The sequence below is a fragment of the Topomyia yanbarensis genome, chromosome 1, assembly GCF_030247195.1.
Source record: "Topomyia yanbarensis strain Yona2022 chromosome 1, ASM3024719v1, whole genome shotgun sequence".
NCBI lineage: Eukaryota > Metazoa > Arthropoda > Insecta > Diptera > Culicidae > Topomyia > Topomyia yanbarensis.
The window spans coordinates 182,355,574-182,372,505 of NC_080670.1; the positions used below are offsets into that span (position 1 = coordinate 182,355,574).

The 16,932-nt window shown below is 43.2% G+C and overlaps 3 protein-coding genes across 8 annotated transcripts in view; 2 read left to right on the plus strand and 1 right to left on the minus strand.

Annotated features, from left to right (window-relative positions):
• Positions 1-16,932, plus strand: part of LOC131683722 (rho GTPase-activating protein gacU) — a 267,647-nt gene that overhangs the window by 89,080 nt on the left and 161,635 nt on the right. The gene's annotated exons all lie outside the window — the stretch shown is intronic.
• Positions 1-16,932, minus strand: part of LOC131683767 (RYamide receptor-like) — a 405,413-nt gene that overhangs the window by 20,804 nt on the left and 367,677 nt on the right. For 4 of the 5 annotated variants that reach the window (XR_009304563.1, XM_058966053.1, XM_058966044.1 and 1 more), the window contains one exon: positions 280-368. The exons of the other annotated variant lie outside the window; for it this stretch is intronic. Coding sequence is in view for 3 of the 4 variants with exons in the window: in XM_058966053.1 (XP_058822036.1) it covers positions 280-368 (89 nt within the window). In the remaining variant the exon portion in view is untranslated. The remainder of the gene's footprint in view (positions 1-279; positions 369-16,932) is intronic. 5 annotated transcript variants of the gene reach the window in all.
• On the plus strand, positions 1,270-2,565 carry LOC131683790 (probable inactive serine/threonine-protein kinase roco10). 2 transcript variants are annotated; one of them, XM_058966108.1, is made up of 2 exons: positions 1,270-1,403; positions 1,471-2,565. In XM_058966108.1, the coding sequence occupies exons 1-2, from the start codon at positions 1,324-1,326 to the stop codon at positions 2,324-2,326; spliced, it is 936 nt and encodes a 311-aa protein (XP_058822091.1). In that variant the 5' UTR covers positions 1,270-1,323; the 3' UTR covers positions 2,327-2,565. The 2 variants fall into 2 exon arrangements, with proteins under 2 accessions (XP_058822091.1, XP_058822081.1); XM_058966098.1 differs by having other exon boundaries at positions 1,281-1,403; positions 1,468-2,565.

Here is a 16,932-nt window from a genome sequence, read left to right on the forward strand (position 1 = left end):
TAAATATAGAAATTTATTAGGCTTACAGGATAAAAACCAGGACAAATCAAGCATTTTCCTCTACTTCCCAGGACACCAGGACAGTCAATCCAAAACCAGGACATGTCCTGGGAAACCAGGACGTATGGTCACCCTAGCCTGTTTGTCACTGAACGGTAGCAATAAAAAGTTGCTCAAGATAATGACAACAAAGTGAGTATTTTTTGCTCTATGTGCACAATTTGTGTAGAAATAACAAGCTTGTTAGTATACATCTATTCACTGCAGAACAAATCTCACCTGTTGCACATTGAGAGCAGTCTTCCTCCGGGTGCTTATGTACGTGGTGCATGTGTTAACTCGATGCAGATGCGATATTTCATCGATTCCTGTTGAGAAAAGTTTAGCACACGGTTAGAAGGCTTCCTGACAAAAGTTGATAACGAGTAGAATTGTTTTTGTTTTTTTTTTTGACTTCTATCGAACGCCCGGAAATTGCTAATGAGATTCAAACTCGGAGAAAAAAAACGGAAGCTTTTTTAGACTCTTCATGCACAGCAGTTTTGGCCAGGCAAGAAATGCGGAAAATGCTAATTAGGACGAGGCTTGGACGATACGGTTATAATAGAGCATAGAACTTTTCCAGAAAAAAAAGTTTTAATTAACGTAGACGAACCGCGAGATGTGCTAGACAGGACGTGGAGAAGTACAAAATACGAAAGATGCACCTTTTCGGTAGGACATCATAGAACACAATGCTTTTGAATTCGGAATACTTTTTTCTATTCAATCCAAGACAGCATGGACTTAAGTTGTACGATATATTCAACATCACCAACTGACGTCCCAAACAATTCACCTTTCTAATCTTGTTCTGGAAGATCATATTAATATATTAGATTATCTCTTCCAGTATCATTTCGCATGAAGAAATTAGCTGGATAAACAAATTGAATTTAGTTGCAGAATTCCAGTGGAATTTTTCGGTTTCCTGGTAGCATATTGCGTTGACGCGGTAAACGTTTCATACGTCGCTGGAAGGTATAGGTTCGAATCCAGTTGCCCGGTCGCGAATCTTTTTAGGTAAAACATTGCTCGATTGCTTTGATATATTCATACACAGAATTTTTTGGATAAAAAATAAATGATCAGTAATCAACACGACCATGTTCCCGTTGGTATATTGTACTGGGAATAAAACGAATCAGAAACACACAAGCAAAATGATTTTCTAAACAGCGCGGTTTTGTTGATGCGCCGGTCGGCATGTGAGCTTTAAATTGCTGCTTTATTAAAATAAACAGGCAACGCGGATTGACTCGGCCCGTCTGATGTAGCAATAAAATGAAACACTATCATTCCGATGCTACATTGCGAGGAGCACAGTTCTCGAACGGTAAAATGAGTCCACTGATAATTCTGCTGTAAGTACAGTATAGTCTCGTATGTCTGTTCCAGGAAAAATAACAAACAATATTCCATTACCAGCAGCTCTGCCGTGGCCGCCACCATTATGGCATCGCCTACTTCGATCGATTTAAGCTGTTCGGCACACGATCCGGATCACTCATGCTGCATTCACAGCGTTGTTCTGGATTCGAAGAATTCCGAGCGGTACAGTTTCCCGCAGGAAGCAGCCATCCATCTGGAAAACTGTACTATTGATAATTTTTCCCCGGAACTTGCAACCAGGTTGTCGGATGCAACCACAGAGCTGTCCATTTTGGATGGATCTTGCCCCAAGGTGTACGTGAAACCGGGTTTGAAGTCCTTCACTAGTTTGCGCTGTGGAACCGTTGATGTCGTCATCGATCCAGTTGAAAACAATGAGCTGGAGTTACTGGATTTGGCCGGGTTGCTAAACGATATCCCGACTAATGTGCAATACTTTAAAAAACTAGCGGTGTTGGATTTGTGCGAGAATCAAATAGAACATGTCAGGTTGGATCAACTCCAGGGATTGCATCGGCTTCGAAAGTTGAACTTGGGTCATAATAAGATCAAAAGTGTCAGTTTGTCAAAAGAATTGAGTCTTCCCGCATTGACCGAACTGTTTTTGCATGGAAATGAACTGATGGAATTGGACTTGACTCATTTGGAGGCGCCTAATCTGGAACGGTTGTATGTGTCGGAGAATCAACTCTTGCGAATCGATGGTTTTCCGCAACGTTTCAACAAACTGATCCGTACAGATTTGTACTCCAACAAGTGGAACTGTAGCTGGTTGAAGGAAACGTTACCGTTTCTAGACGGTACTAAGGTGGAAACTTTAAGCTTCCTGCCGGCGAAGGTGTGCGATGAAACCGGGACGGTTAAGGTGCATGCGATTGAATGTGAGGGGAAATAGGGCCTAACTTCGCATTGCTGGTCATGTTTACGGTTCGGAACGGAGTATGGATAAGACGGCGGTGGAACTGGTGGGCATTATTTTGTATCAGGTTGATGAAATGTACTTGATTTGTAAAATAATTCATGATAATGTTCCGAAACGTTTGTAAAAACGTAGTGTTTTACTTGCTTTGTTATGATTCATAATTGAATACATAATCTTGACCAATTATTGAATCGTAAATTCTCATCCTCAAACACTGCATTAAACTCATTTAGCACACGAAAGAAAAATATAAAATATAGTTTTTGATTAAGGCCATCCCACTGGCGGCTCCAAGGAGGGGCACGTGTCCCTCCTATTCGACCAGAGGCTGTTTTGGTAAAAATATATTTGCATTTTTCTACTTCAACATGCTAATATTTTTGAAGTGATCAATAACGCGATCAGTTGTTCTTTGTTACACTTTTTTAACCAATTTAAAAACAATTAAATTTGGTAACAAAGTAATTTCGAATTTTTGCTAGAAACAAGCAAAGTATAGTTTCTACGATCTTTTTATCACAAATTGCTAGAAAAATTACAACATGCATGTTCCTCTCAACGAATAACCGGACTCAGTGCGTCATTCGAATACGGCAAAACGGTGGTGCCTTCGGGAAGTCCTCCAGCTCGTCAGTGGTATTCCGGTTGAAAAGTAAATTCCAGGTTCAATACCAGCATCTGGGCCTATTACAATTACATAGTATGTGATCGAAGATTTTCGTGACTGCTCTGCAAGCTGGCCGCGGATGGAAGTTACACGGTGATCCAGTTAAAAGCAGGAAGTCGAATCATCGGAAGAATTAGTTCACTATAAGCTGGAATTCGTATATGGATGATTGTGCTATAAACTGTAAGTAGTATACTGGTAGAATATTGTGCCATGGGAATGAGATCAGTAAGTATTAGGTCCAATTTACAATATTTAATACATGATTCCAAATCGTTCATGGCGTTTTTAAGATTTCAGACAGGATTTGCTTGTTTTTCTTAATGGCCATTTCCAGTCGGTTCTATTTTTCTATTTCGTAGTTTCATTAGAGGACTTCGCTCTGTAGTTCTGAACTAACGAGAGGCTTTAGGAAGAATTTTTTTTAATGGTTTGTAACTACTAAATAGGTTCGCGGTTGTGAGGCTAAATAATTAGTTATCATGGTTAGCAAACAACACGTTAATGATTGACGTCCAAAAAGAGGTAACCACCGTTTTTTCGTATTTGAGTTTCTGTGATTATGTTTGTTTTGTGTGTGCGTTCAAATGTTAACCCATCTTCTGTGTTTTTGAAGTAGAATACTTCTAACGTTTCAATATGGGGTCCCATTTCAAAAATTTCAGTTGAGAAATTTTCCCAGGTTTGAAATGCGAGTATCTTCCGTTCTACTGGACGAAATCGCAATATTTTTGCACTATCTGATCGGAAATTTGTGCACGTGTTTCGTATTAAATTTCGGAATTACTGCGACTACTATAAATAAACCAAAACAAGGATTTTCAGAAAATCCTTCGGAAACAGCGAGGAAAATGCGCAATTTGCCAGCATATCCCACGCAGAGCCGTCAAAAAGGAGCATGTAAGCGTTTCATTACATACGGGAATGTTATATATACAGGTCACACGAGCTTGTTTTGTATCAGTGGGTGCTCGCTTACCACACGAGCAACATGCTCGTCCGGACGGTACAATGAGCGGTATCATGTTTGCGTTCCCGTACCAAGCGTCATCGCAAGGTTCTTCGTGATAAAATCCAGGGAATCACCAAATTCGGCGTCTGGCTCGTCGTGGTGGTGTAAAATGCATCTCCAATTTAATCTACGAATGCTGATGGTGTGCAGAAAAATGTCATCCGAGATGCCGTGACCTACACTGAACACGCCAAGCGCAAAACCGCAATGAATGTCGTCTATACTCTGAAGCGGCAGGGACGCACTTTGTATGGATTTGGAAGTTGAAAAGGTAGAACTCACTTGTATCATTATAAAAAAGGCCCTTTTCAGGGCCACCAAAACCATTTCAAAGAATAAGTTTGCATTTTCTGTTTCATGGACTGTTTCTCCCTGGAGAGCAATTTGGGTTAAACCCTAAATTATGATTTATTTCAGTACGTAAATTGCAAATATGGTCAGAAACAAACTGGAGTGAAGTGGAAAACATTTTTACTAGGCGCATTCAAAAAAGGTTCCAATTCTCAAACATTTTACCAAGGTGCCGTATTACATTACTCTCTTTACCCTGAGTGTTCGATAATCTCCGTAGTGGAAACACAATTTCATTTTTGTTCTTTTTTTTTTTATTCATTTCGTTTATTTGATAGGCACAAATGCGTTAGCTTGGCGGTGCCAAATGCTTTTGTTTTTACATTTTGGATATCTTAAAACTAGGAGGTTACAATGTTGAAATATTTTTTTTTACAAAGGAAAAGAAAGTTTACAGCTATCTTAAGACTAGAAATAAGATTCAATATACAAAAGAGGGCCAAAAGATTTTTTTATGAAAAAAATTTAAAACAAGGGATTCACTTTGATATACAAGAGGGGGAGTAATAGTATTTTACGAAATATTTTACGGTTATCTTAAAACTAACAATATAGTTTAGTACACAAAAGGGGGAACAAATATTTATGAGAAATTTCACAGAAATCTTAAAACTAGGGATTCAATTCTATTTACAAGATGGAGGACAAGAGTTTCAATAAAGAGTAAAAATTATAGCTATCTTAAAACTAGGAATACAGAATACTAATTTGAATTTTTTAAATAAAACTTATGCTTGGTCAAGATATTCAAAGGGTGGCTTATTTCCGCATCAGTGTAGCAGCAGTTGTATCAAAGACAGGGGAGAGACAGGGAAAGAAGAGCAAAACTTGCAACTTTCGCTCGAACGGCGGGGGGGGGGGGGGGGGAGATCAGCGTATCAAATTTGCGCCTCAGTCTAGTAAGTCGTCGAGTACCGGATTGGCGGATGGTATTCTTCGGACCCGCGGGGAATCCTTCAAAAGTCATCGGTCCTCGAGTCGCTCTCGCTTCAGTTTCCTTCTATGCAGGCGTAGTGGTAAGGGCGACGGCGGTTACATAGTGGCACTCTGGAGCTGATCGGTTCCACAAGGCAGGAGGAAACTCTAAAAACGAGAAATAAAAGAGAGGTGCTAAATTGGGATATTTATCGTTTTTATGAAGGTATAAATAAGGGACATATAGGGGAAATCACGAGTTGCCAGCATATCTCGGACTGGTACATTGGGTGGTCTACCTCGGGCCCGAAGGGATTCCTTTAACTGAGACCTGGCGTCACAATACCCGGCGCACACCCAGACAACGTGTTCGATGTCGTGATAGCCCTCGTCACAAGCGCACAGACTACTCTCCGCAAGCCCAATACGCCGCAAATGCGCATCCATGGTGTAGTGATTGGACATAAGTCGGGACATTACACGAATAAAATCCCGACCCACATCCATCCCCCCGAACCAAGGCTTCGTTGATACCTTTGGGATAATCGAATGTAGCCATCGTCCAAGTTCCCCATTGCTCCACGAGGTTTGCCAACTGTTGAGCGTCCTCTGACGACAAATACTAAAAAATTCATTGAAGCAGATTGGTCTTTCGTATATGTCACCATTTAATGCGCCCACCTTTGCTAATGAGTCGGCCTTTTCATTGCCCGGGATAGAACAATGAGAGGGGACCCAAACAAAGGTAATCTTATAAGATTTTTCAGATAACGTACACAAGGACTCCTGTATCTTCCCCAGAAAATACGGTAATTGCTTTTTAGGCTTCACCGCACGAAGAGCCTCGATAGAGCTGAGGCTGTCCGAAACGATGAAGTAGTGATCTGTGGGCAGAGTGTCGATGATCCCAAGGGTGTACTGAATTGCAGCTAACTCTGCGACGTAAACTGAAGCGGGATCATTGAGCTTGAATGAAGCGGTGATAGTATTGTTGAATATACCGAAGCCAGTGGACCCATCGAGATTTGATCCGTCAGTGTAAAACATTTTGTCGCAGTCGACTTCTCGGAATTTATTATAAAATATATTGGGGATCACCTGCGGGCGTATATGGTCCGGGATTCCACGAATCTCTTCCTTCATGGATGTGTCGAAGAATACAGTAGAATCAGAAGTATCTAGCAAACGAACACGGTTGGGAGTATATGCAGAAGGATTAATGCTCTGTGCCATGTAGTCGAAGTACAAGGCCATAAATCGGGTTTGAGAATTAAGCTCGACGAGCCTCTCGAAGTTTTCAATTACCAACGGGTTCAGAATGTCGCATCGGATGAGCAATCGATATGAGAGTTCCCAAAATCGATTTTTTAGCGGAAGAACGCCCGCCAGCACTTCGAGACTCATCGTATGGGTCGAGTGCATGCAACCCAAGGCAATGCGCAAGCAACGATACTGGATTCTCTCTAGTTTGATGAAGTGTATGTTCGCAGCGGAGCGGAAACAGAAACACCCGTACTCCATCACCGACAATATCGTTGTTTGGTACAACCTGATCAGGTCTCCTGGGTGAGCACCCCACCATGTTCCAGTTATTGTTCGGAGAAAATTGATCCTTTGTTGGCATTTCTGTTTCAGATACCTAATGTGACATCCCCAGGTGCCTTTAGAGTCGAACCAGACCCCGAGATATTTAAATGTGAAAACCTGGTTGATCGTTGCACCCATTATTAAAAGCTGGAGTTGCGCCGGCTCACGTTTCCTAGAAAAAACAACCAACTCAGTTTTCTCCGTGGAGAACTCAATACCCAGCTGAAGAGCCCAAGCAGACAAATTGTCCAAGGTATTTTGTAATGGTCCTTGCAAGTCGGCAGCTTTGGGCCCTGTGACAGAGACCACGCCGTCGTCTGCAAGTTGCCTTAGCGTGCATGAATTGGCAAGACAATCGTCAATGTCATTCACGTAGAAATTGTAGAGCAGCTAAGTCCCCTGCTCTACAATTTCTACGTGAATGACATTGACGATTGTCTTGCCAATGAGCCCTGGGGAAGACCCATGTAGCTAAATCGCGATGTTGTTAAATCGCCATGCGAAAAGTGCATGTGCTTTTCAGACAACAGGTTTAGCAAAAAGTTATTTAAAATTGGCGAAAGACCATGCTGGTGCAGCTTCTCTGACAGAATGTTGATATAAACTGAGTCAAAAGCCCCCTTAATATCCAAGAAGACTGATGCCATCTGCTCTTTGTTAGCATAGGCCATTTGGATTTCTGTAGAAAGTAACGCAAGGCAATCGTTCGTCCCTTTGCCTTTGCGGAAGCCAAATTGTGTATCTAACAGTAAGCCATTTGCTTCAACCCAATTGTCGAGGCGAAACAAGATCATTTTCTCGAATAACTTCCGAATACAGGACAGCATTGCAATCGGCCGATACGAGTTGTGGTCGGAGGCTGGTTTTCCTGGTTTTTGGATGGCGATGACCTTCACTTGCCTCCATTCATAAGGGACAATGTTACCCTCAAGAAACTTGTTAAATAAATTCAACAAGCGCCTTTTTGCAGTGTCAGGCAGATTCTTCAGCAAGTTGAATTTGATTCTGTCTAACCCTGGGGCGTTATTGTTGCACGATAAGAGAGCAAGTGAGAACTCCACCATCGAAAACGGTGTTTCGTTCGCGGTATCGTGAGAAGACGCGGCGCGGTACGTTTTCTGTACCGGGACAGAGTCCGGACAGATCTTCTTGGCGAAAGCGAATATCCAACGGTTTGAATATTCCACGTTCTCGTTGGTACTATTATGATTACGCATACGTCGAGCCGTACCCCAAAGAGTGCTCATCGCTGTTTCTCTCGTTAACCCGTCGACGAACCGGCGCCAATAACTGCGTTTTTTGGCTTTCATTAGACTCTTCATTCGCCTTTCTAACGACGCGTACTGTTGATAGCTAGCGGGTAACCCGTCTTCCCGGAAGGCCTTATATGCAGTGGACTTTTCCGCGTACAGCTCTGAGCACTCTTTATCCCACCACAGGGTGGGAGACCGTCTATGGGTATTCGCGCTGGGTACTGGTTTAGTCTGAGCTTGATTCGCACTGTCGAGAATCAAGCCAGCCAAAAACCTGTACTCTTCCTCCGGAGGAAGTTCTTGAGTGGATTCGATTTTAACGGATATCGCGGTCGCGTAACTCTTCCAATCAATGTTCCGTGTGAGGTCATACGATACATTGATTGTTTCCGATGGTCTTGAACCGTTAGCAATTGAAATCACGATAGGCAAATGATCGCTACCGTGGGGATCAGGGATCACCTTCCACATGCAATCTAACTGTAGCGATGTCGAGCAAAGCGATAAATCCAACGCGCTTGCGCGTGCTGGTGGTGTAGGAATCCGCGTCATTTCTCCCGTGTTTAAGATGGTCATGTTGAAATTATCGCAAAGATCTTGGATTAATGTTGATCTATTATCATCATGAAGACAGCCCCATACCGTACCGTGCGAGTTAAAGTCTCCCAGAACTAGCCGCGGTGCCGGTAAGGATTCCGTGATATTACAAAGCGTTCGGTGCCCTACCGAGGCTCTAGGAGGAATGTAGATGGAAGCAATGCAAAGGTCTTTACCTTTGATTAAAACTTGACAAGCGACAATTTCAATGCCTGGTGTCGAAGGGAGGTTAATTCGGTTGAAAGAATAGCACTTTTTGATCCCCAAAAGTACTCCTCCATAGGGGTTTTCTCGATCCAGACGAATTATATTAAAGTCGTGGAAGTTGAGATTTATATCGGAAGTTAACCAAGTTTCACATAATGCGAAAGCATCACATTTTAAACTATTTAGTAAAAATTTAAAGGAATCGATTTTCGGGAGGATACTTCTGCTGTTCCACTGTAGAACAGTGATCGAATCGGTGACCTCGTTCGATGACTTAGCCATCGAAGGATACGATCGCTGCAAGGAGGGGCCATTTAGTAGTCAACTGCTTCAAAAATGTTTGCACTATAGGGAGAAAACGTATCAGAAGGCTTTTAAGAGGATCAGTAACATTGAAAGCTGTGAAAATTAAGTCCACTATGTCAGAAAATTTCATTAGTCCGCTACTGGACTGAGTATCTGTTTGAAAAAAGGGGACACTTGGGGTTTTGGATGTCCCTGGAAGTGGTGGGTACTCCTTGTTAGAATTAATATTTCCAAGTCCTGGAGCAAATTGCTTCGGCTTTTGTGCATCACTTCCGTTGGATTTATTGGTTGTAGATGGCGCACTCTGAGTGGACGACACCTTGGCACCCTTACGAGGCAATGTAGGGGAGGCTGGATTTCTCCTCTTCCTGGATTCCCCTGGGTTAACCAAAGATGTTCCCTCTCGTGGGTCGTCAGATTCTTGCTCAACGTTAGCCAAACCAGCATAGGGATTTTCGGACAGGACAGATGGCGAAGCATTCTTTAGCATTTCTGCATAAGAACGCCTTGAGCGTTCCTTAAGGGAGCGCTTAATTTTATCCCCGCGCTGCTTGTACGCAGGACATGATTTAAGAGCATGTGAAGGGCCCCCGCAGCAAATACACTTTTCAGTTTCTTTGTCGCAAGAGTCATCCTCATGCTCTCCTTCGCATTTGCCGCATCGTTTCTTAGTTCCACAATATGTGGCTGTGTGGCCCAACTGCTTGCAATTGCTGCAGCTCATGACCCGCGGTACAAACAGGCGAACTGGTAGGCGAACCCTGTCAAGGAGGATGTAGTTGGGAAGAGAGGACCCGGCGAATGTCACCCGAAGCGAGCCTGATAGAGAGTAGGTAGTCTTACCTCCCTCGGTGTTTGCGGTATACAATTGTTTGCATTCTAAGATCTTAATCTGTTCAAGAGAGGGGTCCTTAAAGCAGCCAACCCCGTGCTCCAACAGTTCTTCGCATTTCAGGCCCGGTTCGGACACTACCCCATCGATTTCACAGGCCACACAAGGCACGTACGCTTTAAATTCCCGCGTAAAGCGCTCACAGCAAGCAATCGCGTTTGCCTGGCCGAGATCACTCACTAGAACACGTATCTTGTTTGCCCGAACACGTGTTATCTGAGTTACGGCCGGGTAATTAGCAGTCAGATCTCGAGAAAGTTTTAATATATTAACCGGTTTCTCTCCGGTCCGAAAATATACCACCCATGGCCCAGAGGAACCTTCTGGGTACTGCTTTATACGGGGAGCAATGCGAGTATTAGGGGGATCAGGGACTTCCATGATTACATCAGATGGTATTTCGCCCTCGGCCATTTAAGCACGAGGGCAGAGCGTTATATAAACGGGAATGTGTCTTATTATTTGATTACAAGGTAGAGTAAAAGTAGGGAAAAGGAAAGAAAGCAAACGAGGAAAAAAAAATAAAGCAAAACTTATCTGCAAACAACGTCGATTGTTCCGCACCAGCGAAAACAATGTACTGGATTTACTGTCGGCACCAGCAGAACGGCTGCTAACGAACGAACAAAGGATGACTTTGACTCACTAAAATTTACACACCGAGCACCACTGTGAAATATAACGATCCGTTCCGTTCAAAGGTTGGGAGACCTTTTTTTTTGTTCTTTATCAAAAATATGTGGTCGACCAACGAAGGGGTGGAGCTTCGAAGGACACATATTGAGGACAACACAAAAAAGGACGAGCTTACATTGTGCTGTAGTCAGGTATAAAAACTCAGCATGCTGTTGCTCACGCTCAGTTCGTTTCCAGCATCAGCATGCAGCAGTTCGTTTGCAGCATCTCCCGCAAAATTCAAACCGCCGTCCGTTTGCTGCTGTCAGAAGAGTTGGCCAAGCACGCCGTCTTCGATGAAACCAAAACTGTTACCATATACACCAGCACCAAGTAAATTTCGAACACTGCCCAAAGAAAAGGCCCTTTTCAGGGCCATCAATTTATCGACAAAGAATGAAATTGAAGTTTTGTTATTACAAGCATCAGCTTGTCAAGAGCGTTGGATGGTAAGTGAGCCACTTGTGAACAATACCGTCGCTTTCACGAGAATGGCACAAAATCAAAAGTTATTTGTGATTTATAGACATTTTAGTGTAATGATTCAATTTACAAAAATCGAACGTTTTCTAACGTTTCGATATAGGTGCTCCGTTTCAAAATTTTCGGCCAGAATGCTGCCTGTTTTTTCAAACGTGAAAATCTGCTGTTGTATTGAATGAAAACCTTCGATTTTTGCGCTGATTGGAAATAGTTGTGACTAATTCTGTAGAATGTACAATTACTGAAATAACGGATTTTGTGAAAGCAGTGGTTGGTCCGTACAATTCGATTCCAAGCGAGCCAGACTAGTTTTCGTTGGAAGGTGCATCTCTGACAATAAAAATAAACTATTTTATTTTGAATTCAACTACAACTTCTTTGAAAACAACACAGCTAAAAACTTTTGGGAAAAACGCGCAAACCTAAATTTTCCACCATAATAAAAACTAGTGCCCCCGCCGCACAGCATCATCAAGATTGATAGTTATTCAAGCCGGGAGGAAAGGGAGAGGGAGGTTGTAAGGCAACGGAAAATTTCATTTATAATAATAATACTTTATAATTGGCTGGTTCTGAAAACAACTTGTTGGTTTGTGGTTTATTTTGGGTCACAATTTAGGCCCGCTCGATTTCTGATAGCTGTGAATTTTTCGCAGGGCGACTGTTTCTGTTCGGTAGCGATGAGGCTCTTAATGCCAACCGTGACTGGGGCACTTTTACACGACCTTCGTTGCCAACCAGCCCCCTGTCAAGGACGACGTCTCTGTACAGCCAGCATCACTGCCATGAAAGGCAAAACATTGATTTTGAACCGAATGATTAGAAGCTGTATTTAGTTACAAAATGTCGATTAAATTAAATTATTAAATCATCCCACAAGATGCAAAACGTCGTGTGGAATGCTTGAATATCGAGCATAGTGCCGAACATAATTCTTTGTTTGGGGCTTTATAGCTATAACGCCCCATATATGTCGGTCGCTGTCAAACTCCATATGATGGTATAGGGTTGCCAGGGGGTTGTTGCCAACTGCTTGCGGGGAGCCTTTCCTCCGGTGGACTTACGAGCGGTTTGTTTGGTACAGGCCATGTAGCGAAAAATGCTGATCTGCTACTTCTCTGATGCTGGTAGTAGGACGACGGTCAAACGCTCGTTTGCGTGCCTTCATTCATAAAAGTTCAACAATATTTTCAAAGAATGTTGCAAATTGTCAACTTGATAATTCCAAAAATACTCCAAATAAACTATGAATGTGCTGAAGTCGACAAAATCGCATAGAAATTGCTTATTCCAGAGCAGAATTTACCGGTCTAAAGTGTATTCTACTTCACTCCGGTTATGTCTCTGACATTACCCACCCATCTTTTTTTCTTTCTTTATACCAGAGAGCGAGTAAAAGCGCTATTACTTAGGCTCATTGGACAGGACAGGGTTCATACTTTTGTCCCATCCCAGGAAAGGACCAAAGGAGTGACATTAACCCTCGTAGCCAAGCCACTTCCAACGATTTATCACCCCCCCCCCCCCCACCAAATTGAAACGGTCGGTTCGGTTGTCCACGTTTCTTCCTCATTCAAGGCTCAAAATGATTCGTTGATTAAATTCTTCATTAGTTTGATAATTTGACTACCGAATAATTTTGAATCATTTTCATTTTGTGCGCTGCACAGTTGGCCTGTCCGCTTTAATAATTGTGTCACATACTATATGTGCCACAAACATTAATATTGACAAGAAAAACTGTAGTCGAACGTCTGCAATTTTCCAAGATCCCTACATGTATTGGCTGTGTATGTGTAGACTAAACTAGACCAGTAACAAGCAAAGTATAGTTTCTACTAGGGTTGTGGTATCGGTAATACCGCTATCGAAAATTCGGGAATCCCGACGGGCTCGTTGTTGCCCGTCAACAGGCTGCCGTGTCCTGTCTCGTGCACGTCGTGTTGTTATAGAATATATCTGACTTAGAATTAAAACTTGACAAGAATCAAAATGCCATCGCCTCCAGAAATCTATCCGGTGATAACTGAAGTTAAATGGCACACTCATCCGTAGAATGACACAGTATACGTAAACGCAGTGGTGGCACTGGTCATAAAAACGCCTTCAACCTTTTTTTTGTTGGGATTGGGAACCACTGCGACCATTGAGTTGATCTATTGTGGTATACCCCTGCTTAATATTGCATCGGTTCAGGCCGACGAGTTACCATCGTTGTCTGATGGTGCGAAGTATCCCAGTCTGGTATAATTCTTAGAATGAATTTAACTACCACGTTAGGATTTTCTAACCAGATTTCACAAGGATTTAGTATGGCCTTGTTGAAATATTGTTTTCTACGCACTAATAGTGCCTTCAACAGTGCTTGCCGATTTGCTGCACAGACAGAAAGCTTCCGAGTACCTCTGTGGGATTCTGATGAGCTACTTTCAGAACCGGCAACTAATCTACGAAACTGACGCCGGAATAAGAAATGTAACCATAACAGCGAGCGTTCCACAGGGTTCCATACTCAGCCCAACTCTTTAGAATGCTATGTACGACGGAGTGCTGAGTGCTGAGCCTCCTCAGGGGCGTGAAGATTGTCGGTTTTGCGGACGACCTGGTGCTCCTAGTGATCGGCGAATCACTAGAGAAAGTAGAAATATTACTACAACGGAGGCAATGGACGTAGTGGAAGACTGCAGGCGTGAGAAGAAACTGGCGTTACCTCACCACAAAACCGAGAAGGTTTTGATAAGCAACCGAAATACAGTACATCTGGCGAGAATATCGGTCGAAGAGTGTATCATCAACTCAAAGCGCGAAATTAGATAACTGGAAGTGATGATAGACGACCTGCTAAGCTTTAATAACCACATCGACCGGGAAGGCCGTAAAAGTGATCTCGGCACTATCTCGGATCATGCCCAACAATTCGGCGATCAGCAGCAGTAGTAAACGACTACTGGCGAGTGTCTCCACATCAGTGCTCAGATACACAGGACCTGTATGGGTGACGGTACTGCAGGCGAAGAGGAATGCATCTCGGCTGAACAGCACGTTCAGGCTGATGGCCATGCGAGTGTCTAACGCGTATCGAACTATCTCGTCAGAGGCAGCTTATGTGATAGCTGGAACGATTCCCATAAACCTTCTACTCGAAGAAGATAGCGAGTGTTAAGGGGATCGAGGCAGGAGTTCGTAAACGAGCCCGAGCTGATACCTTAAGCTACTGGCAACATCAGTGGGATACCTCTGTAATCGGAAGATGAACCCATCGACTAATTCCGTGTCTGTCAGCACACCCACAGGTAAACAGAGCGCAGGATTAACAGAGCTTCCACATGACAGTTCTTGCCTGGGCATGGCTGTTTCAAAAAGTGTCTGAATAGGTCCGGCCACGCGATATCGCCGTTCTGCATCGCGTGCAGTGCTGCACAGGAAACGCCTGATCACGAGGTCTTTGAATGCCCGCGATTCAAAACGAAATGATAACCATTATCGGTGAGAACGTTAACATGAATATTGTCTTAAGAATGTGCGCGGACAAAGAAAAATGGGACGCAGTAAACATTACAAATGTGCAGATCATGTCAGCGTTGCAACGAAGTTGGCGAGAGGAGCAACGCCCACGGAGTAGGCTAGATCCACCGCCGGGCACTAGATTGAGCGCACGCATCGTCGGGGTACTTGAGAACCGGAAGTTATTCTCCCCCCTCTCGTATTCGCAGACAATTCCTCCGTTAGAGTAAGCTAGGCCCACCGCCGGGAACTAGTTCGAATAGATCGTGAAGTAGCACCGGCAAATGGTCGTCAAGGTGCCTGTGAACTGGAAGTGAATCCTTCACCCAGAAACACAGGGCCGACCTCGGCATCTGCCCGAATAGCATCGGTTTCGGATGATCTTACACTGCCGGGAACTCTTCGTCCGAGTAGGAAAGATCCACCGTCAGCGACTATTTCGAGGAGTCCGTAGCAAATCGCCGGCTTGAATCGTCGTGGCACCTGCGAACTGGACGTAAGTCTCCACCCGGAATCGCTGGACAGACCTCGGCATACTGCCGTACTGCATCTAACCAAGGCCAACGCGTCAGTGGGAGACAATATTTCGTCGGGCAACTCTCCGCCGACGTATGCTAGCTCCACCGTAGGGGATTACGCCGAGTAGCACCGAACGTGACAAACGACCCGTATAGAGTCGTCGGGGCACCAGTGAACCAGAAGCCACCCTCCAACCGGAATCGCTGGATGGACCACGGCATCTAACTAGTCAACACAGAGAGGAGTGCGTGTTGAATAGCATACCGTGCAGGACTGATATGGCTGTTATGAGACCAGCTAGACCTGGGATCAAGTGAACTGTATGAGTACAGCCTCTCCCCGAAGTAGTCATTTCAGATGGAATCCGGGAGATCACGCAAATGTCAAAGTCCTTGGTGGTGATTAGAGGAGTAGGCTTCAAAGTTATTTTCTGTTCAGCGTTCCTCACTGCCTGCTGGGTCGGCGAAAAAGCTTTACCACCACTGGACCCCCTTGTCGACCATCGAAGCAAGTCCTTGCTGTTATGACAGCTGGTTAGATTTGGCCACAACATAATTGAGCCATCATGGGACTGCTGATTTTCTTGCCACAGGAAATGGCAACTGACAACTTGATGTACTGGCGAGGAAAAATAAATAAACAAAAAAGGGCATTTTAATGAGAACAAACTTTGATATCCTATTTGGCAATCATAAACTGAATTAAATTAACATTTAAATTTGAAGCCATTTTTAATAACGTTATTTCGTTTTTCTATAAATGCTTTCTAAGTTTGTGTCGCTAACAGACCTGCTATAGTGAAACGCTTCATATAACCCATCGTATCCTAATTGATTGCGTAAACTTGTACTTGAATAACTGGAAAACAAAAACATTCACCACGTGTTGTTTATGTTAACTAAATCAATGGCGAAATGGACTCTATGACGATTAGTAGGGGAACTGCGTCGAAGACGGACATTGTGAGTAAGATGGACAAATTGTGTTTCTCACAAAATGAAAAATTCAGCTCAAATGATTCCGAAAGATACTGCTATTATCTAATACGCGCATTATCAGATATTTAAGCAAAACAAAAAAAAATTCTCGAAAGCGTGCCAACGGATATTATTTTTTAACACCAGAAAATAACGATTTAAACCTGTTTTAATTTTTAGGTTGATAGCTTGACTGTTGAAAAAAAAAACAGAAATTTCAATAAGGCATTCATGATTTAGGAACATTTTTAAAATTTGGTGTCATGTTGGCTACGACGGACACAGTACGGTGGGAAAAGATGGACATGTTTATTACACGAATACAAACCATAATGCCGTCAAATTGCATACCCTTGGGCTATTTTTTATTATTATCGCTAAATTGTGTTGTACCAACCGAAAACAAAATTTCTCGCGTGTTTTTTTGAGAAGGGCCAATAAGCATGCTGTCAAAACTCATTTTGAGAGAAAATTCCGGGCAAACCGTAACTCGCCGAAAATGAATGTTAACATTTGATGAAAGAGAAAAGTGCCGTATGTCCATATTACCCATACCACGTGTCCGTCTTTCCCATCCGAGTTTAAAAATGCCGATTTTGTTCCTCTTTTTAACAACCATTTTAAGCACCTTTCT